This window comes from Megalobrama amblycephala, linkage group LG7 (genome assembly GCF_018812025.1).
Source record: "Megalobrama amblycephala isolate DHTTF-2021 linkage group LG7, ASM1881202v1, whole genome shotgun sequence".
In the NCBI taxonomy this organism is placed as follows: domain Eukaryota; kingdom Metazoa; phylum Chordata; class Actinopteri; order Cypriniformes; family Xenocyprididae; genus Megalobrama; species Megalobrama amblycephala.
The window spans coordinates 4,644,718-4,672,144 of NC_063050.1; the positions used below are offsets into that span (position 1 = coordinate 4,644,718).

Genomic DNA, 27,427 nt, shown 5'->3' on the forward strand with positions numbered 1-27,427 from the left:
TGACGTCAAACCTGAAGGAGTACGTGGTGTATTTGGATGAGAAATAAACAATATTCCATCTTATCCCAATTTCAAAACTGAATTAACATCACTGCTCAAATCTCTTCGATATATACATAACAAAAAATCCCTAAAATTTATAAAATATTATGAGGAAATGTTTAAAGAAAATACATTTAAAAGCTCTCCCTATATATCAATGTCTGTATATTATTGTACCAATAATGATAGTGTATGCATTCTTGTGTATTTGTCTAGTCTTCTTTTGATTAATTTTTTTTTTTTTTTTGTATAACCTTTGATGTTTTGTTTTTTTTTTTTTTTTGGGGTATATGTGTATTTGTATGCAATTCCTTGACAATGTTGTTATATTACTGAGCATTAATAAAAAATAAATAAATAAAATAAAATAAAAATTGGATGAGAAATCTGATCAAACTTTCAAATTTCCACCAACAGGTACTTTTGGCATGGGCTTTATTATATAAACATAATTTCACCCCCCATATTTTTTATTTTATAACAATCAAAATATTTTATACAAAAACAGAACTTTATTTTTTGACCAACAATTTTAGTTTGTCAGCTATTTAACAACAAAGGTTTATTAATGACTTACGCAGATTCTTTTTCAGAATACAATATAACAGTTACCCCCAAATAATAATTATTTTTTTAAGAATTTAAAATGTATCTTTGCACTATTTCATCCTAACTTCAATTTCTAATGACTTTAATTTGTACACTGTAATTGATGTATAAATCAATATCTTACCTTCATGTTTTTAATTTCTCTTTGTTTTCTCCTATTTTCTCTTTATCATTTTCTTTCAGCGATCAATGATAACTTTTCTCTTATATGTTCAGATGACATTGGTCATATTGTTAATACATTCAGAATACTCTGTCTATACAAAGTTGTGAATCAGAAATGTCATCTTTTGCAATGATAAAAAAACAAATAAACAACAACAACAACAAAAACAGAAAAATCTCTGTCATACAGCCAAGTGTTTTTTTGTTTTGTTTTTTGAAACTTTGACCATGTTTAGCATGAGAATCCGACTCTTTAACATAGTAAATAAGTCAGAATGCATGAAATAGCATTAGACATCCCCTTTAAATAATCATAGATATTTACCATTATTTACCGGTACATATTTACAATAGCTTTTTGGTTTTTGATCAAATATTTCACAACACTGTATTTGTGTACACAAGTAATTTATTTGTTTATATATGTATGTACTGTTGTAAAAAAACAAACAAACAAACAAAAAAAAAAAATTCTCTATAAACAAAATTGATAACTGTTGCTGACACCTCAAAAAACAAATAAAATTGAAGTTCTGACACATTCACATGCACAGCTGTAGGTCATGTGATCTGTAATTAGCTTTTCACTAGAACACATCCAAGAGCAAATATCATTTACACCAACACATACAATGAGCACAAACTATTATTTCTTCCGAATTTCCTGTGAATCCTTGGATCCCCGAATATCAACCTGACTGAGCAGCTACTAAAACACCACTGAAAAAAAATAACACTTCCTCTTCTTTTTACTTTTCTTTCTTTAATTGGATGTCTAATCAGAATTATATTGCTGTAAAAAAAAAAAAACAGACATCAAGAATCAGTGTTGCAATGCATGCTGGGAGCCAGTCGGGTACACATCTCTCAGCATGTATTTTACATAAGTTTTGTTCTTGAGAATGGTGAGCGGCAATAATTGCTTAGATTTCCAAATCCCTGGGATACTCTCACTCTGCCACAAGGAAAAGTGCGTATGTCTGCTCAGATCCTGACAAGGCAATAAGCACTTTTCCACGTCAAAGTCCATTTTGTATAAATATGAACCTTAGCTCAAATTTTAGCGTACACACTCTAAGATCATATCTGTGCATACGCACGCTTTATGAGGCCCCAGATGTTGTGTACTATACAAATAACTTTATAAATAAAACTTTACATAAAAAAAAACATTCATGCTTTGATAAAACATAATTATGACATACTAAGTCATAAATATGAGATAAAAAGTCATAATTAAGAGATGAAAAGTCAACATTATGAATTAAAAATATATTTAAAAAATAAAAATTATGAGATGCCAAATCATATTATAGATTAAAAGTCAGATTTATGACTTAGGAAATCAATTATGTCAAAAAAATGATGTCATTAAATTATGACTCATGGAGTCAATTATGAACCAAGTCATAATTATAACATAATTTTAACAAAAATTAACAAAATTATGACATAGGGGCCACAACACAGAAGACGGCATGCAAACCTATATAGTTTTTCTCAGTTACAGACTCAAAACCCGCAGGTTTTTCTGGGACCTGTCGAGTAGTAGACCTCTACTTCAAAAGCTTTCATTTTTTAACTGATTTGTGTACAGATATTTTGAAACAGGAGACTTTGAACGTTTCCTTTGAACGTTTTACCAGTGACATTGATTAATAATGTAATCGTAACTACAATTAAACATTTCAGTTCTACTTTCAGCAGAGAGAGCAAAAGAAATCACAAAGTTATAGCTAATCATATAATTCAATAAATTAGTTTTAACCTTATATTGTTTATCCTTCACATCATTTGCAATAAAATGAATTTATTAAAGGTGCCCTAGATTATGTTTTTAAAAGATGTAATATAAGTCTAAGGTGTCCCCTGAATGTGTCTGTGAAGTTTCAGCTCAAAATACCCCATAGATTTTTTTTTATTAATTTTTTTAACTGCCTATTTTGGGGCATCATTATAAACGCGCCGATTTATGCTGTGCGGCTCCTTTAAATCCCGTGCTCTCCGCCCACAGAGCTCGCGCTTGCCTTAAACAGTGCCTTAACAAAGTTTACACAGCTAATATAACCCTCAAATTGATCTTTACAAAGTGTTCGTCATGCATGCATCAGATTATGTGAGTATTGTATACTGTTATATTGTTTACATTAGATTCTGAATGAGTTTGAGGCTATGCTGCGTGGCTAAAGCTAACATTACACACTGTTGGAGAGATTTATAAAGAATGAAGTTGTGTTTATGCATTATACAGACTGCAAGTGTTTAAAAATGAAAATAGCGACGGCTCTTGTCTCCGTGAATACAGTAAGAAACGATGGTAACTTTAACCACATTTAACAGTACATTAGCAACATGCTAACGAAACATTTAGAAAGAAAATTTACAAATATCACTAAAAATATCATGATATCATGGATCATGTCAGTTATTATTGCTCCATCTGCCATTTTTCACTATTGTTCTTGCTTGCTTACCTAGTTTGTTGATTCAGTTGTGCACATCCAGATGTTCTGCCCTTGTCTAATGCCTTTCATAATGATAATGTTGGGACCGTGGGCTGGCATTATGCAAATATTGGGGGCGTACACCCCGACTGTTACGTAACAGTCGGTGTTATGTTGAGATTCGCCTGTTCTTCGGAGGTCTTTTAAACAAATGAGATTTATATAAGAAGGAGGAAACAATGGAGTTTGAGACTCACTGTATGTCATTTCCATGTACTGAACTCTTGTTATTCAACAATGCCAAGATAAATTCAATTTTTCATTCGAGGGCACCTTTAACAAAAAGATATACAAGAGTAAAATATCACACTCACTAAATACTACTAAGGAAAAATGACTAAACTACTAAGAAAATTGAATCAATAATCAAACAGAAACTACAACACAAATGGATGTTAACATAATGAATGCCAAGTAGATGAGCAACAGATTGGACGAAGCAATGAATGGGTAATAAGCAGTCTATGAGGGAGTCAATTGTGGTCTTTCTGGATGCTGGTATTAAAAATAAGTAAATAAGCATTTACTCTGAATATAGATAACGTGTCTAATGTATCTATCTGTATACGCTAACCCTAGAAAAACAGTCTCTATTACAAATAACAATCTCATATAGCAGCAACCTCATGCCAAGGCTTTTGGAAAAGGTTTGGTTAGCTTATATTTACGTTTCACTTGGTCGGGTGATCAGTCCGGGAATGGGAAACGTCTTTCACTGGTATCCTTCCATGTGCAGTGGGAGACTGGATTGCTTTCCAACAGCTGCAGAGCTGCACTGAGTGCTGGAGGTCTTTGTGTAATCCAGAGAACTGTAGGTCAGATGGTGGTCGGTCCGTAGGATCTTCTGTAGGTTGGAGATACTTGAGTTATGCAGGTCAGGAGTCAAAGTCCTCTGCAGAAGCAGTTGGGCTGCTTGAAGGTCCGTGTGGTGAAAGGTTTACTTGCAAGACTCCTTGGTCGTGCTGTTGTTCTTCCCTCGTCAGGTCAGAAACTCAGAACAAGGGTCTGTTTACTTGGGAAAACTTTTATTCCTTCTCGTTGGAGAGGAGATTACTAATCCCACCTTTCCTGATGTTTGATGTGATTGGGTCACAGCATTCCAGGTGTCCGTCCCTTAACACGCCCACCTTTCATCCTGTGAAACTTGTTGTATTGTTCCAAAATACACAGTTAAATAAGACAATGTCTTTAGGACCTTGGAAATGCTGTATTTCCTTTTCAAACCTTTCTCAAAGTCCCTGTGGCAGTGTTCTGAACTCGTAGAGTCCAAACTTGATGTGAATTGGTTGAGGTATCACACTTCTGTCTCAGTGGGTGTAGTTTCATTGGCTTTTATTCCAGGTGTGGTTTCTACTGTGTGTGCACAGTTTCCTGGAAGAGTACAAGGACACATAGGACATGTTCCTTACAGTATTCCTGTCCATTTTTTGATGATTTCAAGCTGATATGTTTAGAAAATGTCTTCCTTTCTGAGCATTTCTTTGTTCTTGCTGTGCTCTAGCCTGAACCGGTTTGGCAGCCCTAGGAGTCCATGGTCATTCGCACCTTGAACTCAGGCATGGAAGCCTGAGGTGAACAAAGGCAACTCGTGATGAGATTAGCCTATCATCAATGGGCCGTTGATGTCATCTTTCCTGTCTCCCACCTTTGGCAGTCCTGATTACAATAGTCATTTACTTGTCGTTGAGGGTCCTATCACATTCTTTTGATTAATCAAAGTGGGACAAAAGAATGTCTGTTGTGAAGCTCTGGTGCCATCACGTCTGTTGTTCACTACAATGTTTAGTTTAACTAGCTCCGTTTCCACTGTCACTTCCGGGGAGTTAAACCAGTCGGTTTCAGTAAGAGAAACATCTGAAATGTGCAGTGCTGAGGAGGATTCAGGATCAGTTTGGAAACCCTTGCAGTAATTTAAAGCTACGACACGCCCACATCACTGCCCTGTTCAGTGTTTCTGAGATAGTGAGCGAGTCTTCCAGTTTATCTGTGCTTTTACAGCTGAAAACAACCTGAGGGTTTACTATATGACGGATTTCAAAAGGTAAGATCTCATTTTCTCTCTTTTCAAGAAATTGCAGCAGCAAATGACTGAAATAGTTAGTTAAAATGATAGAGATTCTCTCTTTTTCTCTACTAAATATGCTGATTTGGTAAAGTTGCTTAAGCTCCAGTTGCTTAAACTGATTTCCCAGTTGGTGGTATTTTGAACAAGAAAATACAAAAAAAGAAAGAAAAAAAAGTTTACCTTTAACAACTAGTAGAGCCGAATGAGCTCTCAGTTTCTGGAAAAGAACGAAAAATGTACAACTATTGACTGATTCTGAGAATATTTCCACATAGAAAAAAGACAGAAGGCATCCAATATCTAACAAAACACCAATGAAGAGATACATTCTCAATTATCATAAATAGTTTTGATATAAATATTCTACAAATACTACCTAGAATAAAAGATAAACATTGAATAATGAGTAACAATAGATGACTAAATACTTGAATATGAATATACAATAGGGATTAATATATGAAACATGAATACAAAGGAAAATTTATAAGGAATAAAATCATAAATTAATAAGACAAGATTGATTTAAGACAAAGAAACATTCACTGTTTGAATACACCATAAATTATGTCTGTGTATAATGCAGGATAAAGTCACTGACTGTCTCAATATGAAAGGGATAAATGTAAAGTTAATCTTATGACTGTGTGGTTTCAAGGCATGTCTATCTTCAGGAGGAAGAGATAACAGCCTGTCTCCATTTTCAAGGTCTTTAACGTCACAGGATGATGTTGTGAAACAGAAATCAGTGTTATTCTTCTTCTACTTAAGTCTATAGCAGCCCATAGAACAGTATGATAAATAAAGAGATGAATTGATATTTTGGCCAATAAAAGCATCAGCCAATGATGTATCAATCAAAAGAGGGCAGGAAAACACATTTAATTTGTGCTGTGTGTAAAGAAAATGTTAAGAAACATCACCAGTTTGACGCTCAATATTAATAGTAATTATATGAATTAATAATATTCAGAAAGCTAAGAAATATTAATCTTTAGACTTTAGTTAATGTGAGTTAATATTAATCTGAGTAATGTGTTTGTTTATAACTGACACCAGTTACTCTGAAACAAGTTGATAAAATGAAAAGAATAACGTTTTTATTTGCATTTCTTTCAAAATTGTGTAATTAATTATCATTAACTTAAAAGAAGATATAAAAGGCTATCACTGAAGAACTGGCACACAGATAGAGGACAGTCTAAACATTAACCACAGCAATTGTGGAGTCTCTAACTCAATACACATATGGAAGTCTTAAAATAAAGTTAGAATAATACATTTGTTAGAATAAAGAATTGAGATCAAGTATTTCGAGAAGATCTCTTCTGGTTGGGCGATCCAGCACAGAAAAGCAGGTGTACCCGAGTACCAAGAAAGACAAAGACACACAGACACATGGCCACTTTAAGACAGAATGTCTTACCTATTGAACAACCATGTGCATTTATACAAAAATAAAAACTGATTAATATTGTCATGTTAATCAAAATATATTCGACTATATATCAAACTAAGAGGAGATTTATACATCATCTGAAAGTTGCATAAATAGGCTTTCCATTGACGTATGGTTTGTTAGGATAGGACAATATTTGGGTGAGATACAACTATTTGCAAATCTGGAATCTGAGGGTGCAAAAAAAATAAAAACTTATTAAGAAAATCACCTTCAAAGTTGTCCAAATTAAGTCCTTAGCAATGCATATCCACTCACATTAATACATTTTTTAATATATATTTATGGTAGGAAATTTACAAAATATCTTCATGGAACATGAATGATCTTTATTTAATATCCTAAAGATTTTGGCATAAAAGAAAAATCGATAATTTTGACCCATACAATGTATTGTTGGCTATTGCTACAAATATACCCGTGCGACTTATGACTGGTTTTGTGGTCCAGGGTCACAAATAAATCTCCGCATGTTTTGGACCTTCAGCATCACTGGCTGTAATGGAATGCATAATAGAACCACTAATGCATTGCTTTAGGCATGGTGCTATCAGCAGTAAAATCAACATTAGTACAATAATAGGTAAGGCGGTGTTGAAAATCCAGGTTCCCCATCCTCCCCTAAGTCTATTGACTTAACTTAAAAATTAACTTAACTTAAAAATTAAGTTAATGTTTCCAGTCGACTAACGAGTTTTTGGACACACTGAATGAGGTAAATGTGACGTTATGTGACATACTACATGTTACATGATCCAGTTTTTGGCCATTTGACATCTGGTTTATTTTGCACTGTAAGTAGAAGTAAAGCCATAGAGATGATCGGTTCACATTCCGAAATGATGTGTTTGTGTAAAAAAAATCCATATTTAACAAGTTATGAAGCCTTTATTAACCCCCTGGAGCTGTGTGGACCACATATTTATGATGGATGGATGGATGTGGAAGCACTTTGTTCAGCTCATACTTTATCCTTTAAAGAGTGAAGAGAAGTACAATGGTCAAAACACTTGCAAAATACTGGTCAAAACATTTGCAACATTTGCAAAGAACTTTAAAGTTTGCAACATTTGCAAAGAGTCAAAATCCATCGGGGTGCTCAGACATGCAGGTAACAACAAACTAAACCTTGATAAGAAAATGACTGAAACAACCGGGTATAAGTAGAAAGACACTAATAACATGAGTGATAAAAGCTGAGCGCAATGAGTCCAGGACAAGGGATTATGGGAAGTGAAGTCCAATAAGGTGAGGCGATAGTCCAGGGTTGAGTGCCCTCTGGTGGCTAACCAGGGCACTACAACTGATGATCATGACACTCGATGTCTTATTGTGCTTGCAATTTGACATCACTCCAAAGTGAAAATAATTTTTGACAGGATCCAGTGACCAGGGTCGGATCTGATATTTCAAAAATGTAGATCCATCCTATCTAACAAAATGCTTTGAAATGCAGTGAAATCAAATATCTGTAAGTGGAAACTATACTGTATGTCTAAATTATTTAAATGTGGGTATGTCTGAATGATCCATGTCTGTGTTACACTGTAATTATACATTTAAGTACTGAATAATAATAATTAACTACATGTACTTACTATAGGGTTAGGATGAGGGTTTGGTTTAGGGTTAATTGCATGTAATTATGCATAATTTATAGTTATAGCTACAGTAACTACATGTAACATGTGTAACAATGACACTGTAAAATAAAGTGTTACCCAAAACTCAATCGTATTTAAGTTGAGGGGGTTGTCACTACTGTAAAAAAGCCAAATTATTATTATTTTTCTGTATTAAAGTGAAATACAACTTAATTAATGTCTTTAGTTCATGGTTTTCAATCGAATACTGGTCAAAACATTTGCAATTGCAACAAAATAATATTCATGATATACTGCTTTCTACAGTAAACGAGATACAGTAGGCTATACATATAGTCTATGCACTATGTACACATATTTCTGTAAAACTCTGATCTTGTATTTTAATAAATACCTATATATTCCTCTCTCCTCTTAAGGTGCAAGATGATGATGCAAACGTTAAATGAACTGGCCCACCTGAGAGACTCTAGGTTCGGTCAACCCTGGCCCAGACATGGACTCAAACTCCTCTACTGGTTCGCCAATGACTGTTTTTCTTTTAGCAATGACAATGTCATGATCTCTGAATGTGACCTAGCCGACGGAGACTTTGGTTTTCACCTTTTTGAGAACAGATATGACGAAAATGGGGATAAACTTCTTCCAGACATAGACTTCCCTTACTATGTGGTTGGCAATCTAAATTCACCAGGAGCTGAAGAACTTCCTGAATACATCTCAGATAAATATAATTACGAGTACAACAGCAACACAGACCGGATTATTGTCAGTCTCTACGATGAGGAGTGGTTTCATAGAGTTTATGTGACTCAACACCGCAACCGATCAAACGACTACAATCCAAACGCCACTTACCGGATCTCCAGAGGCCTTCTCATGATCATCAGGAGGATGTGTTTAGAGCACTTTCTGGAGGAGATGGATTATTGTACATCCATTCTGCCTGTCATCAATTACAGACCTCAAACTACAAACACATTCAGTCTAGATTTCACTGCGGTCACTCCATCATCCAGTGATTCAGATGACAGCGAGTCTCCTGCAGCAATCCAGTTAGATGACAACAAGATGACAGGTTACTGCACAGCCATACAGCCTATATTACCAACGGCGGTCACCAGTTACAGACCTCAAACTACACACACAGATTTCACTGCGGTCAGTCAGCCATCCAGTGGTCCAGCGCACCATGAGCCTCTTGCATCACCGAGAAATTACACCAAAATCCAGATAGATAATGACAAGAATACAGGTTATTATCCATACATCCCGACGCCTGCCATCAATTACAGTCCTCAAACTACAAACACTGTCAGTCCAGATTTCACTGCGGTCACTCCATCATCCAGTGATTCAGATGACACTGAGTCTTCTGCAACAAAAAACAATGACACCATAATCCACATATGTGATGACACACCTACACTAAACCCCTCAGAGAAATTACACAAGAAGAAGGGATTATGCAGAAGATTCTGCACCATACTTTAAAACGGACTATCATCTACTGTGGCACTCCAGTGCGAATTTGGAAATCATTGCCACATGATATGCATTACAGTGATTTTTGCTTGGACTTATTCATATTTCTTTTCCCTTTGCCTACAAAGACAGAAGCAACTATCAAACATTTTATCATCAATCTTGCAACCTCTAAAGGTGATGATACACGGGGCAACTTTTTCAGCAATGTTGCTGAGCGATATTGCTTCAGCACTTTCCCATTAAGACATTGACCGGCAACAATTGCTGAAAAAGTTTCCCTGTGTATCATCACCTTAAGACTGATGTGAAACAAAGTTAGGTCTCCTCAGAACAGCTTTTTGTGAGCTTTATCACCATTCTTCACCAAAGAAACAAAATGTGTGCAGTCTCAACACGCAAATTGATGATCAATAATAATTTGCATCCTGGTTGTGAAGTTTGATCACTGATTCTCAAGACAGAAGAGACACTTTTGGGACAGAACAGAACTCAAATGCAGCTGAACAGCACAGACTTGAACCGCTGTTAACTTGACATGCTATCAAGTTGTAAAGCTTTACAGAAAATTCTCAGTTTTGAAGAAACATGTTAGTGAATGCAGGGTTCCCACTCTTTCATGAACACCAGATTCAAGGACTTTTTAAAGCACAGTTTTTTATATCAAGCACATATCAAACTCATTTGAACCCTCATACTGCATCTGCATCCATTTTTACCCAGAAGAGGTAAATGTTGAAAAAGAAAAAGAAATGTTGGAGATATGTTAAAACTGTTTTGTCATGTGGTGTCATGTTTTTTTTTTTTCTTTAGTTCTCTTTTCTATTTTAGAGATATAAAGTTGTTGCACCTATGTTCATGTCCAGACTTTTTCTCTCACAACTGCAAGCTATAAAGTCAGAATTGCAAGACATACTCACAATTGACTTTCTTCTTGAAATTGTGAGTTTATATCTCAAAATTCTGACTTTATAACTCAGAATTCTGACTTTTTTCTCACAATTCCGCCTTTTTTTGAAATTGTGAGTTTAAAAAAAAAAGTGAAAAAGTGAAAGCTATTATACAAGTTAAAATACTGTATTGCTTTTGTTAGGCTATTTTTTCAATGATTGACAACAGACAATTATACAGGTAAATAAACAATGAAGAACTAACACTAACAAACCACACCGTGTTCGATAGATGAGAAAATGACAGACCACTGATATTATACAGGACAATGAGTCTGAGCTAAATATGTCTTCATTAGATTCATTTATAGGCTTCACTGTAGCTTACACTCAAAATATTTTAGATATGCAACATTAAGGTTAACAGGACAGGGTTTAAGAGGAAGTGTTTCCCATCAGCCGGCTTTTGTATCAAGCAGGAAATTAACCTTACATTAGCAAACATGTATTCTTTTCTTTCAAAATGCATAGCAAATCAACAGGTGAACATCCTCAATCCTCATCACGCTAAAACTAGCTCCTAAATCTGTGAAACATTAGCAGTAGTCAAGAGGACTCCTAAGCCACTAAGACCAAATCACAAACAGTCCTAATCCACCCAAAGACACTGAACACCATTGAGGCAATAGCGATAGAGCCTTTGGTGCTGAACCTTTTCTTCATAAATGCAATACATTTTGATTTATACATTTGAATCTATGATGAGGTGCCGAAAAAAAACATTAACAAATAAATAAATATTGTCTGATTACCTGTGACAGTGGTTTTCATGAGTTCACACTTACAAATGATTGAATAGAGAGAAAAAAAAATTAATAAGCATATTTGATGTGCTGTCCAAGGGGATTGAGGGCTCTGAGCTTGGAATTTAGCCCAAACCCAAAGTTCTCCTTATATCCGCAGCCGAGAGTGAAATCACTGGTGTTTGTTACGTCACATAACCAATCATGTCAATGTGCTTTAGCATGTCATTAACTATGACCAATCTGAAGCAGGAAGTCTCGAGAGAAACCAGGTTATCCCAGTTTATTTTTCTGTTGATATGAAAAATCAGGTAGATTTGGCAAAATAGCGGGTGTATTATGAAGTTGTGATTAATAAACTATATGCCTTTCTCCACTGAGTTGTTCAAAGCATTTGTAAGGATACTGATTGTTAGAAGGCAGTGGTCTGACTCTGACATGACGAATGAGAAGATGGTTTGTGTAACATTAGCAACATATTATTTGCTGTTTGATAATGTAGTCAAGCAAAAAGCTAATCATATTAATTACCATCATGAGTCCAACGTTGTAAAAACAATACCATTGTGCAGCGTTTACCACAGTAAGTTGACCGAGTGGATATCTGAGCTTGTGCCAGTGAGTGGAGGCAGGGCTAATTACCATATTAATAGATTCACGTATACTAAATGAAGCAAGGGTGTAGAATTACATTCAAGCTATTTAAAGAAAGAAAAAAATTTCTTAAAGGTGCCCTAGATTCAAAAATTGAATTTACGTCGGCATAGTTGAATAACAAGAGTTCAGTACATGGAAATGACATACAGTGAGTCTTAAACTCCATTGTTTCCTCCTTCTTATATAAATCTCATTTCTTTAAAAGACCTCTGAAGAACAGGCGAATCTCAACATAACACCGACTGTTACGTAACAGTCGGGATCATTAATATGTACGCCCCCAATATTTGCATGTTCAAGGCATTACACAAGGGCAGCCAGTATTAACGTCTGGATCTGTGCACAGCTGAATCATCAGACTAGGTAAGCAAGCAAGAACAATAGCGAAAAATGGCAGATGGAGCAATAATAACTGACATGATCATTGATAACATCATATTTTTAGTGATATTTGTAAATTGTCTTTCTAAATGTTTCGTTAGTATGTTGCTAATGTACTGCTAAATGTGGTTAAAGTAATCGTTTATTACTGTATTCACGGAGACAAGAGCCGTCGTTATTTTCATTAAACACATTTATTTTCATTTAAACACTTGCAGTCTGTATAATTCATAAACACAACTTCATTCTTTATAAATCTCTCCAACAGTGTAGCATTAGCCGTTAGCCACGGAGCATAGCCTCAAACTCATTCATAAACAAATGTAAAAATCCAAATAAATACTATACTCACAGGAATCGATGTATGCATGATGAACACTTTGTAAAGATCCATTTTGAGGGTTATATTAGCTGTGTAAACTTTGTGTTTGCTGTTTAAGGCAGTTGAGAGCTCGCGGGGGCGGGGGAGCGGGAGATTTAAAGGGGCCGCACACTTAATCGGTGCATATGTAATAATGGCTCAAAATAGGCAGTTAAAAAAATTATTTAAAAAAATCTATGGGGTATTTTGAGCTGAAATTTCACAGACACTTTCAGGGGACACCTTAGACTTATATTACATCTTTTGAAAAGGCACCTCTAGGGCACCTTTAAATATGTCAGTTTGGTGATCAAAGATGAGTTTTAAGGGATAAAATTATAGACTACAGGGGGACTTTAATACCAAGTACACACTGTAATGCATCTTGGCCTCACTTGTGATCGGACCACTGACAACGCATCTTAGGAATGGGGCCAAAATGTTTGCCAGTGGATCATATACACATATGTACTACATCTACATTACATGTCTTGAATGTATGAAAGGTCATAGTGATTAATAATTCCAGTCTACATGTACAATACTCAACTGCTCCCATGACTCCAAACTCATATAGTCAGTTAGTTCAGATGTGATCCCACAGAATGCCTCATTTAGTGTTTCTGTTGTGGAAATAAACACTTCATACAGGCATACATGCTTTCACAATGCTGGAGTTTATGGAACATTTATTGAGTCAGTAATAAAAACATATGTTTGCTCCTGGAAACATGGTTGTTTCTAAAATACACTTTTGATCTTCATGCTGATGGATTTCACACTGACAGAAACTTTGTATTTCCAGGTGTACCAAACAACACCAATAGCGTCATGGGTGGCATCTTCTCCCCATAAGTACACGCCGTTGGGGTTTGCTTGGTAACAGGTATTGTACCAAAATGCCCCAAGACACACTTTGGCACAGTTACCTTCACGGAGGTCTTGATCTTTGTCAAAGGTTGTGAACTTCTGATTGTTGTGGTAGGTCAAAGAGTCACCTGCAGAGAGGAAGAGCTTTGTTAACAGGATTAACATAATATAGTCTTGTTCCTACTTGTTTAGCCAGTTAGTTTTGTTAATAAATAAGCAATTTTCCATTCAGCAAGCTTAATTTTACCTAGCTAATGTATGTTATCAGAGCAACATGTCTGACATCTCACACTGCTCACTGAATTATTCCAGAAGATTTCAGAGTTTAATGTAAGTTTCCTTAACATTTACCAAAGTAAGCCACATTTAAAGAATGAGACATACATTATATTTATAAACTGAATAAACAATCTGGATCCAAAATGAGGAGATGAAAATTTGATGATAATCATGATAATTACATTTAAATAACTAAAAGATTTGAAAGTGCATGATCAAGTGCACATTTACTCCTATGAATGAAAGTGTCCTACCTGCTCCTCCATTACTGAACCCTGAAACATGCAGTTTATACCCATCAGTTTCACAGTCCACAGAGAAGGACGAGTATTGAGCAAAACCTTACCTTCCATCAAAGTCCTCCAGATCGACTCTCAGCATGTACTTCCTGTTACGTGTCAGCTGGAACATGTTCTCCAGCCCTGTTCACACACACACACACACACACATGAAGAACATGTTCAACCAAACACATGATCATCCACACAAACGGACACTCACTGTGAGATCTTACCCAGCCAGTATTCGCTCTCCACATTCCCAAATCCTCTCTTGTACTGATTCCACGGCCGATAGAAATTCACACTGCCGTCCATTCTCCTCTGAATCATCTGTGATGGGTTTATATAGAAGATATGATTCATAATGTATGTTCTGATGTGTGTTTAATGATCTAAAGTCAAATTCGTACCGTCCATCCTCCTTTATCTTCATTTTTCCCATCTGAGATCATGTCACAGTAAACCCAGACAGGAATGTCACCTGCTGGATAGATGGTATAAAACCCACTGACTGTTTGTCCTGAGTTATAGATGTCAGAACAGTCGAATGGCATTAATTTGCAGTCAATGCCCAATACAACAGGGAGAAGAGCCACCAATAACACCTTCATCTACACCAGAAAGAAAGAGAAAGAGATGAACATCACACTGAAAATTAAACAAATATGAAATAAGTATTTAGTGGTTCAGGGTAATTGACGCAATGAAGGAAACAGGTGAACTTACTGCCATCTTCTCAGTAGATCAAAGTAGAGATCTGTTTTATCTAAATAAAAGAAATATAGACTTTTTCATATTGTCTATTTTTATATTTTATTTTCTGAAAATTGTACAAATGTTCTGAGGTAAATGAAGAATAAAACAGTAACTCACCGTTTGTGTTGTTCAGTTCGACAAAAACACTCCAAACACTTTATATACCTGTTAGATTATCAAGCTCCTCCTTTGGGTTTTTATGACATTTATGATGTAAATGTCCACTATGAAGCTCTAGATGTTGGCTCAAGATTAAGTAAACATCTGTTTGAAAACTAAAGTACGTACAAAAATACATTTATTTTATTTTCAACTGTTAAATTCCTTAGTATTGTCTAAATTAATGCCAACAGATTAGATATTTTTATTTAGATTGTATATAAAGAAATTATGAGTATTTTATTTTGGTTCTTTATAAGGAAATAAACATAATTAATATATTTTATAATAAAAACACTAAATTAGATCAGTAATTAATCAGTAACTAATAGTCAATCAATCATTGGAGGTGAAATATCAGGACTGGACCATTTCAGTCGCACATTAAATTTAAACTTGCCATTTTTATTTTGAAACATGGGTCTAAGATAACAATTACTCTTAATAATTAACATATTTACTGTTATTCAAAAAATCATTTCCCTAAAAATTCAAAGATTCAAAAATGAATGAGGAACAAACAGTTCCTTTTTTTGAAAACACATCCTGGTTTAGCGCTGTCTCTCAGAGCAAACAAGTTGAAAACCAGTCAGTATCTGGTGTGACCACCATTTTCCTCACGCAGTGCAACACATCTCCTTCACATAGAGTTGATCAGGTTGTTGATTGTGGCCTGTGGAATGTTGTTCCACTCCTCTTCAATGGCTGTGCGAAGTTGCTGGATATTTGCAGGAACTGGGACACGCTATCGTATACGCCGATCCAGAGCATCCCAAACATGCTCAATGGGTGACATGTCCGGTGAGTATACTGGCCATGCAAGAACTGGGATGCTTTCAGCTTCCCGAATTGTGTACAGATCCTTACACATGGGGCCGTGCATTATCATGCTGCAACATGAGGTGATGGTCGTGGATAAATGGCACAACAATGGGCCTCAGGCTCTCATCACGGTATCTCTGTGCATTCAAAATGCCATCAATAAAATGCACCTGTATTCATTGTCCATAACAAATGCCTCCCCATACCATAACCCCACCGCCACCATGGGCCACTCGATCCACAACGTTGACATCAGCAAACCACTCACCCACACAACACCATACACGTTGTCTGCCATCTTCCCTGTACAGTGAAAACCAGGATTCATCCGTGAAGAGAACAACTCTCCAAAGTGCCAGACGCCATCGAATGTGAGCATTTGACCACTAAGTCAGTGATGACGACGAACTGCAGTCAGGTCGAGACCTCGATGAGGACGACGAGCATGCAAATGAGCTTCCCTGAGACGATTTCTGACAGTTTGTGCAGAAATTCTTTGGTTATGCAAACCGATTGTTGCAACAGCTGTCCGGGTGGCTAGTCTCAGTCGATCTTGCAGGTGAAGATGCTGGATGTGGAGGTCCTGGGCTGGTGTGGTTACACATGTGGTTGTGAGGTCTGTGGTTGTGAGGCTGGTTGGATGTACTGCCAAATTCTCTGAAACGCCTTTGGAGACGGCTTATGATAGAGAAATTAACATTCATGTTAACAGTTCATGGACAACAGGTATCTGGTGGACATTCCTGCAGTCAGCATGCCAATTGCATGCTCCCTCAAAACTTGTGACGTTTGTGTCATTGTGCTGTGTGATAAAACTGCACATTTTAGAGTGGCCTTTCATTGTGGCCAGCCTAAGGCACACCTGTGCAATAATCTTGCTGTCTAATCAGCATCTTGATATTCCACACCTGTGAGGTGTATGGATTATCTCGGCAAAAGAGAAATGCTCACAAACACAGATTTAGACAGATTTGTGAATAATATTTGAAAGAAATAGGCCTTTTGTGTACATATAAATGTTCAGCTCATGAAAAATGGGAGCAAAACAAAAGTGTTGTGTTTATAATTTTGTTCAGTGTAGCAGCCAAAGAACTTGCGTGCTCAATCTTCAAATACATGAGTAGCTTTTGCCTAGCAGTGCAGTGCGCTTCAGAAACCCTCCACCTTCCCCAGCTCCACCTGTATAGATCTGCTACGGGTAATTCATGTATGCTATACTGTACAGCAGCAGCATGTCTTACTTGCTCACAGCAGTGTGTCATGTATGTATTGGCAGTAGCGAGTCCTGTATTTGCTCTGCAGTAGTAGCAGCAAAAAAAGCAGCAGCGGCGTAGCAGATCTATTCTGCCAAGACCAAACATAACAATATTGTCATACCCATTACCATGCCAAACAGTCCAAGAGTTGTCATGACAAAAAAGTTGTTAAAAAAGTGATGTTTCTGGTCAGGTATGAATGGCTTCTTCCTTCTTACCTTTCAATCGTGCCAACAAGCCATCTTTCTAATCTGTTGGATTTAAGCAACTCTCAACTCTTTCTTTTTCTTTTTTTTCTTTGTGAAAAGCAACACAGTCTTGGCTTGTGTCCCATCTTTCCACATGCAAAAAAAAAAAAAAAAACAATTTTCTGATTTTTCCTATCAAAACATTCAATCTGTAAATGCAGACTTGAAGATTGTGTAGACAGTTCAAATCATGTAGGCCACATATAAATGACCTGTCTCTAACTACAAACCTCAGCATCAAAATGGCTGCGACAGTGTAAAATGCAAAAAACTATTTTCAAATCCTTTTTGAGCTGTATTCAACTTAAAGTAGTACGATGCTAAACATTCGCTGATTCATTGTGCTCCGATGCTTCCTGAAGCATTGTTTTGAAATCGGCCATCACTTTATAAGTCATTATTTTGGCTTTTTTTTTGGTGCACCAAAATATTCTTGTCACTTTATAATATTAATATTGAACCACTGTACTCACATGAACTGATTTAAATATGTTTTTAGTACCTTTATGGATCTTGAGAGAGGAAATGTCATTGTTCCCTAGGTAAGCCTCACGAAGCCATCGGATTTCAACTAAAATGTCTTAATTTGTGTTCAAAAGATTAACAAAGGACTTATGGGTGTGGCACGGCATGAGGGTAAGTAATAAATAACAGAATTTTGCATTTTTGGGTGAACTAACCCTTTAACACTGCCAACATAAAAAAGGTTTTGGTGTCATACTTGGAGTCTACCTAGACACAGTACTTTCAGCTTTAACCAAAATTTATCAGGTTTAAAACACTGCCACAGTATGTAAGACACAGTTAAAACACCTTTAAAATCTTCACATAACTGTAACACATTAGGCTTTCACTTTATATCTCCTGCTTATACTGTATGAACAGAACTTCTCCCTGTGCTTCAACCTTTTCTAGATTTATTTAAATGAAGTTCCGTAAAACAACAACAATAAAAAAATTTGAATGAGAAATAAATGTTTACCTTTTTTTCCTCTTCAGGAATCTCTTGGTGAGTGGCTCATTAGAATAAAAAAACCCCCACAGAAGTCAATCTCAAATATGAAAATAAGTTTATTGCAGCAATGACAAAGCACACAAAACAACTTGAGTCCAACTGAACTACGCTCAAACCTTTTATAATTTGTTTTTTCATTACCCCTAATGTAAATGAATGAATTAGTTTTTGGGTGAACTTCAATCTCTATGTGACCTGACTGAGTTTGAGCAGTTTTGCAAAGTTGAAAAAGATTAGCTGTGTCTAGATGTTTAAAATCAATATGAAACCTATGATGACTGCATGGAAAATGTAATTGTGGCAGATGTGATTGATGCTGTTTTTGTAATTATTTCTCATATGCAAAGTTTGGGATAGAAAATGACAATTCAAACAAGAAAACATAAGCTAGTAAATATACACACCAGTTTACTGGCCAAAACAGAGAGCCATCTAGCACTTATGCATGTAGTTGAAGACAACTGAAAAGCTTAATATAGATGACATGATCAAAAATGCCATCTGCATTACTCCTGATGTCATAACCTAATTGGAGTATCATATGGTAAGATGAAAGTTTTTGTGATGCCACCATGCAGCTAAATATTTTATACACTTTTGAGATTTAATTCATGACCATTCATGCCAAGAACGTTAACTACAACCATAAAGTTTAAAAAATCATTCCAACTCTGATAGAATAGTAAAGCTCACAATAATTATATTGTCGGGATCACTTTCAGAGTACTTTTTTCATCTGAGGAATGATAAAAACATTGACACCCAATCAAAATCCTTGCTATTTTAAACCACTTCAATTATGACATAACTGCAGCATACAGTTAAAATAAATAAACAACATTATCATTCTTTGATTTACATGCACGCTAGTTATCATTATAGTTATATTTCTTGGAGTAAACAAGCCTTTAATCATGAGTTCTGTCTTTTCTCATATAACTCTGTCCTCATTCATTCATGTTCATCTCTAAATGTAGCATTGTTTTGGCTGTTTATTGGGATGTTTTAACCCCGAACACCTGATAAAACATCCCTGCAGCCGTGGACAGATGTTTGCAAGAAATGAATTTATCTCTCAGTTTTTGATGGATGTGCATCTAGTTTTAATCTGACACAGATACACTGAAGAGTTCAAATAAACCCTAAATCCAGCATAGAGAGGTTCAGTGAATGTGGTGTTGAATGTGTATAAGTGTGTGAGTGTGTGTGTGTCAGAGACACTGTAGAAGGACAGAGTGCCAGCCAACACGTCCAGATAGACACCTACTCTGTTAGAAAAGGGTGGAGGGGCTGGTATGCTAGTTAGCTTTTTAATGTGCCAGACAGAGAATTTGTAATCAGAGCAGATCAGAGTCCAGGATTTGTCATTGGATCCAAACCCCCAGACACTTCTTCCTTTCTCGTTGACTCCTTTATATGTCACTGATATATCTGCATTATATCCGCTCCATTCAGCCTCCCAGTAACAGCGTCCAGTCAAACTCTCTCCACACAGAACCTGTTCACAGATCTTAAATCTCTCTAGATGATCAGGATACGGCTGATGCCCATACACATATGTGACCTTCCTGTTCTCATCAGACAGAATGAGACGAGAGTGTGATGTGTTTGGATCCAGTGTGAGATCACAGGCATCTGTACACATAAAGAGAGAAACATTCATAACACAACAGCAACAACAAAAAAAAATCACTCAGAGTGTGCATGTATGTAGACGTACACTTTTGTAATCCTGCTCTCATCCTGAGCTCTCCTCCATGATCCACGCTATAAACACAAACACACATTAATGTAGATATGCATCATGCACACATACATGTTACGCATGTCAGAATTAATCTTTGACATACTTGAGTATCTGCAGTGAGCAGTTTGGATCCTTTATTTTGTCATTCAGCAGCTTGACTCCTGAATCTCCTGGGAGATTGTAGCTCAGATCCAGCTCTCTCAGGTGTAAGGGGTTTAAACTCAGAGCTGAAGACACATAACCACAGCCTTCCTCTGTCACCATACAGCCAGACAGCCTACACACACACACACACACACACACACACACTTGTATATATTGTTTCATAAACATAATGGTTTTTATACTGTACAAACTGTATATTCTATCCCCCTACACTACCCCTACCCCCAAATCTACCCATCACTGTCTGCATTTTTTGAATTTAAAAGAAACACAGTTTAGTATGTTTTTAAAGCCATTTGGTTTATGTTGTAATACCCATTTTATTATACACATTTGTGTCTTCATAAATCATATATACAAGAAAACAGACACACAATCAGGTAATGTAAAAATTGTTTCCCAAATGGTGAACTGCTTATGTCTATAGCTTGTGTTACAGATACAGATACAAACATGGATGGAGAGATTGATTGCAGACATTTATAATGCTGTCCGCAGAGGAGGCTCGAACCCATACTTATATAGTATTGCACATAATGATGATTGACATGACTGAATGTTTAGGCTCCTCCCGAACCTGCATTTGGAACTTCATTAAATACCTCAGCAACTGTAGCTGACAGTTCGGGCTCTTCAGTCCATCAGAGAGCAGCTTCACTCCCAAATCCTGCAGGTCATTGTTACTCAGATCCAGCTCTCTCAGGACACAGTCTGAGGATTGTAGAGCTGATGACAAACTCTCACAGCACTGATCAGTAAGATTGCAACATGGTAATCTAATAAAAAAAAAATGAAAACAAAGTGATGTATAGTGAAAAAAATCATTTACAAATTAGAAGTACTTTGAAAACAGACAATATCTTTCATATTTTGTTCCTTAAGGTGAAAACACTGTTTTTCATGCATCTGTCAATTTTGAGATTTTGGGCTTTTTGGCTTTTCATAAAGCATTTTTTTTTTCAGACTAGCTGAAAGAAAAGTGTAACTTTTATAGCACTTTATCTATTTGTGTCTGTAGATTTCAATAACAGTACATATGTTTAAAGGGCATTATCTCAAAATGAGTTTTTTTCCCTCCTGCACTAAGTCACAAATCTCCACTTCAGAAGCCCTTACATACACTAAACTGTATAGTTTTATTCAAATCTATAATGTGAAGGTTTTTACAGAGGGGTTTGTTCACATATTTTGCCAGATTTTATACATTTCATTCCTATGAAATGGTGATTTTTTTCCTGGCTGTTGACAGTGATAAAAGAGTCCCATCTGTCATATTACATATTTCACTCTAATATGTAAAAAAAAAAAAAAAAAAAAAATCTAGAAATGTATGCAAATTAGTGGATATTTAATTAGATATGCCTCATTTGCATATTTAAACAACATTTCAGAAAACTTGTCATACAAAAAGATGTACAATTCCTAATGTAATCAATCGACTGGGGAAGTATGGTGATATCAATTTGTTTTTTTGTTTGTTTGTTTTTTTGTTGTTTTTATCCTATTCACCTGGGGTGTCTTGCCTTAATTTGTATAACTCCTGATATACACATAATAAAAATATACACAGAATAAGGAATTTGATTGCTTTTGATTGTAATTACTCAATGGTGTTCTGTGATGATATACAGTTGTATATTGACCTTTCACTGAGACAACAATCACATGTAAAGTTTAGTTATTTCTGACATACAGTAGCTATGATAATTTCTTATCTCTCATTACACTCCAAACTGTCTCTGCTCACGTAATAAAATTTGCACTCCAATTAATATTTCATGTTCATATATTTTTTAGGTAATTATGTAATAAGCAGGATCATGTATGATCAGTCTGCCATTACTGCAAAATAAATTATTTCAGTGTGATAGTGTGATATTCACACTACTTCACACTAGGGTCCTGATTATCCTGTGTTGCAACAATGACCAGATGACATACATTATCCTATTACTCATGAAATGCTTAAAAAAAAATAAAAATAAAAAATGAATGACTCAATGTGAAAATCAAACCTCAGTATCTGCAGTTGACAGTTTGGGCTCTTCAGACCATGAGAGAGCAGCTTCACTGCTGAATCCTGCAGGTCATTGTTACTCAGATCCAGCTCTCTCATGACAGAGTTTGAGGAAAGTAGAATAGATGACAAACTCTCACAACACTGACCAGTGAGATTACAGGACTGTAAACTGTGGAAAACAAAAACTGTTATCAGTGTTGGACAGATACCCTAATATAATATCACTCCAGTAAAATAACTCTTTTTAAATTTACACTTAAAAGCATAATTTATACTTTTAAATTAAACTTGATTTACTAATCAATGTACTTAAGTATTAAAAGTAAAATGTCCTTATCACTTCATTAAACATCACTGTTTATGTCACAAGGTCAAGGGCAGTTTACCCAACATTTTATGTACCAATCAATTAATGCTATTAATTTCATTAATTTATACAATTAAATATTATTTTAAAAAGGAAAAAAAAAACAAAACTTGATAACAGAGATTCATTAATCGGCTAAATGAACCAGCTACGCAGCAAGGTAGATCTCTGGGAAGAGGATTGGGCACCCTTGCTCTACAGTGTCGCCCAGGTCACCTCTGTAAAATTAGTGACCAATTAAAATGACTAACCATTTATGGAAATAAATGTAGAGATGACTCTTACAGTGCTCTCCTTGTGTTTTTGATCACTGGTAGCAGTCTCATCAGTGCTTCGTCGGATCTTCTGTATTTCTGCAGTTCAAACATCTCTTTAGTCTCTTCTGACATCAGCAGTAGAAACACCAGAGCTGACCATTGAGCAGAGGAAAGATTCTGTGCTGAAAGATTTCCTGAGTTCAGATTATTCTGGATGTCCTCCATAAAGTCATCGTTCAGTTCATTCAGACAGTGGAAGAGGTTGATGGTTCTCTCTACTGATTTCTCCTTCTCTATTTTCTTTTTGATATAATCAGCAGTATCTTTGACATTCTCTGTTTTCAGATCCAGTGCTGGCAGCAGTTCCTTCAGGTCACTCTGATTGGACTCCACTGATAGACCCAAGAGGAACCGGAGGAAAAGGTCCAGATGCCCATTATTGCTCTGCAAAGCCTTGTTGATCACAACCTTATGCAAGTCAAATAATGACTTTTTGAAGATACCCCATTTCAGTTTTTCTGTCCAGGATTGAAGAAATACAAATGTACTTCTAGAACATTTGTATTTGAAAAACACATAGAGAGCAGCAAGGAACTCCTGGATACTTAGATGTATGAAGCTGTAAACACTTCTCATTGAAACAGCCTTGTCCTTCTGAAAGATCTGAGTGCATAACCCAGAAAACACTGACCCTTCACTGACATCCAGTCCACACTCCTGCAGATCTTCTTTGTAGAAAATCAGATTACCTTTCTGTAGCTGTTTAAATGCCAATTTCCCAAGTTTCAGAATAATCTGCTCAAAAGACTTGGCTTTGGGATTAAGTTCAAGATCATCGCAGTATTTTTTCATCTTTTGCTCCTGAGAAAGTAAGAAGTTTGTGTACATCCCTGTGAGAGTTGTTGGTACTTTGTCATTGCTCTCTTGAATCAGTAGAGGCTGAAGAACAGTAAGAGAGATCCAGCAGAAGACAGGGATGTGGCACATGATGTACAGGCTCCTGGATTTCCTGATGTGACAGATAATGTTTTCAGAAACCCCAGGACTGTTTTTGATGAAGTACTGTTCTTTTTGCTCATCATTGAATCCTCGCACCTCTGTCACCTGATCAATGTAATCTCGGGGTATGAGACCGGCTGCTGCAGGTCTGGATGTGATCCAGATGAGAGCAGAGGAAACCAGATGACCCTTGACCAGGTTTGTAACTATCTTACTCACTGTTGTTTTTTCATGTACATCTGTTAATCCATCACTCTCATCAAATTTCAATGGGAAGCGACATTCATCCAGCCCATCAAAGATGAACATGACCTTACAGTCACCTTTAGGAAGAGAGGGCAGTTCTTCTGGACCACTAAAGAAGCATTCATGAAGCAGATCCATGAGACTGCAGTTCTTTGTAATCATATTCAGTTTACGGAATGGGAGAGGAAATATGAAGAGTATATTCTGATTTTCATTTCCTTCAGCCCAGTCAAGAATGAATTTATTGACAGAGACCGTTTTTCCCACCCCTGAGATTCCCATCGTCAGCACTTTTTTGTTTTGTCGACCCATATAGTCTTTGAATATGTCATTGCACTGGATCGCTGAATCCTTCGCAGTAAATTGGCTGTTATTTAGTTCAATCCGTCTCACCTCATGGTCACTCACTATTCCTCCAGTCTCATTCTCCACCACATATAGATCAGTGTAAATATCATTCAGGTACTGCCGATGACCTGTCTGGGAATTACCAACCAATATCCGCTTGTAGTCTTCTTGTAATTTGTTCTTCAGTCTGAGGCTGATCATTCTGTAATGATGATCAGCCTTACTGTCTTCTGCCATTGAACCTTTAAGAAAGAGGAAAACAAAATAAACCAAAGAGTAAACAATCTCAAAATACTGAGTTTAGAACTATGAACTGTTTGGAATGAAATGTTTGTTAATAAATGTGGTTATTTTATTTTTAAACAATATAAACTATTGTTACCTGGTCTATGATCTCTCTCTAAAATACATTAACATTCAAAGACACTTGTATAATAAGTATGTATAGTACATGTGCATTTCAGTACTACTATATTACTGCATCCAATTTACAACAATTAATCATACTTGCACGTTTAGTGATGTACTGCAACTGGACCCACTTTATATTAAGTGGCCTTAACTACTATGTACTTACATTTAAATTAATCATTTAATACAATGCAATTATTGTGTACATACATGTTTTTACATTGTACTTATATTTTAAAAACACCTGCATGTAATTACATCTGTAATTAATTTCTGTAATTACATTTATAATTACACTGTTGACCCATCCCTTAACCCTTACCCCTACCCTTAAACCTACCCTTACCACCAAACCTGTCCCTAACCTTACCCGTATCCCACCTCAATAGCAGCAAAAGTGTTGTGCAATTCAATATGAACCCAATAAGTACATTGTACTTGTTTTTTGATGTAAGTACATAGTAGTTAAGGCCACTTAATATAAAGTGGGACCCTGCAACTCTAAATGAATTTACAGTCTTACACTAATTATGCTTAATAAACAGACAACACATAATGTCATGCATTTCCTTTGGCTTATGACAACAAACTATCTCTCTGCAATACAAATGTACCACTGTACCACTGCAGGAACCTGAATGGGAACTTTTGCAACATATGATTGGTAAATGCATGATGAACAAAAAAGTGAGAAAGAAGAAGAGCCAACAGCTTCTACAGAAAGAAATATGTACCTACCATTTCCCCAAACTTTTAAGGTGAAGCCATTCCATGTGCATTTCCAACAAAATAAAACGTATTGCTTTAACATTTAAAAATTAAGACAGCCATAAATATTTCTATTGTAATTTTACAGATTTACTGTGAATGAATTTATATTTCTTTAATATTGTTAATTTATTAATAATAATAATAATAATTATTATTATTATTATTATTATTATTATTATTATTATCATGTCATATAAAAAGATAACTTTTGGCCATATTTTGCACCCCTACCAACAAGCACAGCAAACTTGGAGTTTCTTTGTTAATTAATATTTATATTTTTGATCATTGTCTCTCTGATATTTCACAAACCATATTACAATATGAACATAGACTGTAGTGCTGCTATTTAATAGACAGTCCAAAGATTTATGTGAGTGTGGGCTCTGTAAAGAGCCCAAACTAAAGACCATATGACTAAAATATGAATAAACCACAATCTGGGGTAAATAAATATTTCTCCATAAAGACAGTAGTCATTATTTACCCCAGATCTGTTTTGAAGCAGCTCCAACAGTGGCAGAAGCATTCATATTGCTCTCAGCCTGAACTGTGAAAGAGAACGATGAAACAAAATTAAAATGCAGTAACATAAATGACACAAACACATTGGCAAAGCAAGAGTTTAAGTGGAAACCCATCTATTACTTTGTTCTCTATATTGAGACAATACACTTGTAAAGCTTTCAGTTACCTTCTTTGTGTTTCTTCTCTAACTGTTCAGCCAGAAGGTTCTGGTTCATCTTCCTCAGGATGTTCACTGTGATCTTCAAAGCTTCTTCTGGTCCAAAACTTGCCACCATCTTATCCACTGTGTCTAAGACATCCGTGTTCTCCATCTCAGAGGTTGAAACATACTCATGATTCTTCAAGTACCACTGAAACTCTTTCAGATCATCTTTCACCAGTTCCTTCAGTGAGTTCACAAGTAGCTCTTTAACAGATGCCATTGTTCTTCAATGATTCACTTCTGCAGGACAAAAGAAAAATCTTAACATGTGGATCTGTGTGCACAAATGTTATATTTATCATAAAATGTCTGCTGCAATGAGATCAGGTCATGAGTGATTGACATTGAGATGTGCAATGTTGCCGTGGACAGATTTAATAATGAAGAACGTGATCTAAACAAATTAGTTGAATGAAATAAAGGTTGCAAAATGAATGCATGTCTGTCATTAAAACAGCAAATGAGTAGACAATTGTCCCACAGGAATAGGACTGTGGTTATATATGCCTGTACTTATTCTGACTGGGTAGATATGTTGATTACTGATTGTTGACAGCTGGTTGACATAATGTGGTAATTGGATAGCTTATTTGACTTGTTCCTCCCGAACTACGTTAAAAAAAAAACATAATTTGGGGAAAAATATAGTTTACAG

General features: G+C 35.9%; 3 protein-coding genes across 3 annotated transcripts; 1 reads left to right on the top strand and 2 right to left on the bottom strand.

Annotated features, from left to right (window-relative positions):
- Positions 1 to 8,749: 8,749 nt before the first annotated feature.
- Positions 8,750 to 9,942, top strand: LOC125271530. Its single transcript, XM_048195567.1, has one exon. The coding sequence runs from the start codon at positions 8,875 to 8,877 to the stop codon at positions 9,940 to 9,942; it is 1,068 nt and encodes a 355-aa protein (XP_048051524.1). The 5' UTR covers positions 8,750 to 8,874.
- Positions 9,943 to 13,378: 3,436 nt separating this feature from the next.
- On the bottom strand, positions 13,379 to 15,081 carry LOC125271180 (microfibril-associated glycoprotein 4-like). The gene is made up of 4 exons (XM_048195183.1): positions 14,866 to 15,081; positions 14,689 to 14,785; positions 14,521 to 14,596; positions 13,379 to 14,023 (listed from the first exon to the last, which is right to left on the bottom strand). The coding sequence occupies exons 1-4, from the start codon at positions 15,064 to 15,066 to the stop codon at positions 14,020 to 14,022; spliced, it is 378 nt and encodes a 125-aa protein (XP_048051140.1). The 5' UTR covers positions 15,067 to 15,081; the 3' UTR covers positions 13,379 to 14,019.
- A 3,686-nt stretch (positions 15,082 to 18,767) lies between these two features.
- Positions 18,768 to 27,233, bottom strand: LOC125271082 (NACHT, LRR and PYD domains-containing protein 12-like). Its single transcript, XM_048195021.1, has 8 exons — positions 26,737 to 27,233; positions 26,530 to 26,592; positions 23,296 to 25,102; positions 22,639 to 22,812; positions 21,226 to 21,399; positions 20,562 to 20,735; positions 20,432 to 20,478; positions 18,768 to 20,346 (listed from the first exon to the last, which is right to left on the bottom strand). The coding sequence occupies exons 1-8, from the start codon at positions 26,990 to 26,992 to the stop codon at positions 19,787 to 19,789; spliced, it is 3,255 nt and encodes a 1,084-aa protein (XP_048050978.1). The 5' UTR covers positions 26,993 to 27,233; the 3' UTR covers positions 18,768 to 19,786.
- Positions 27,234 to 27,427: the final 194 nt, after the last annotated feature.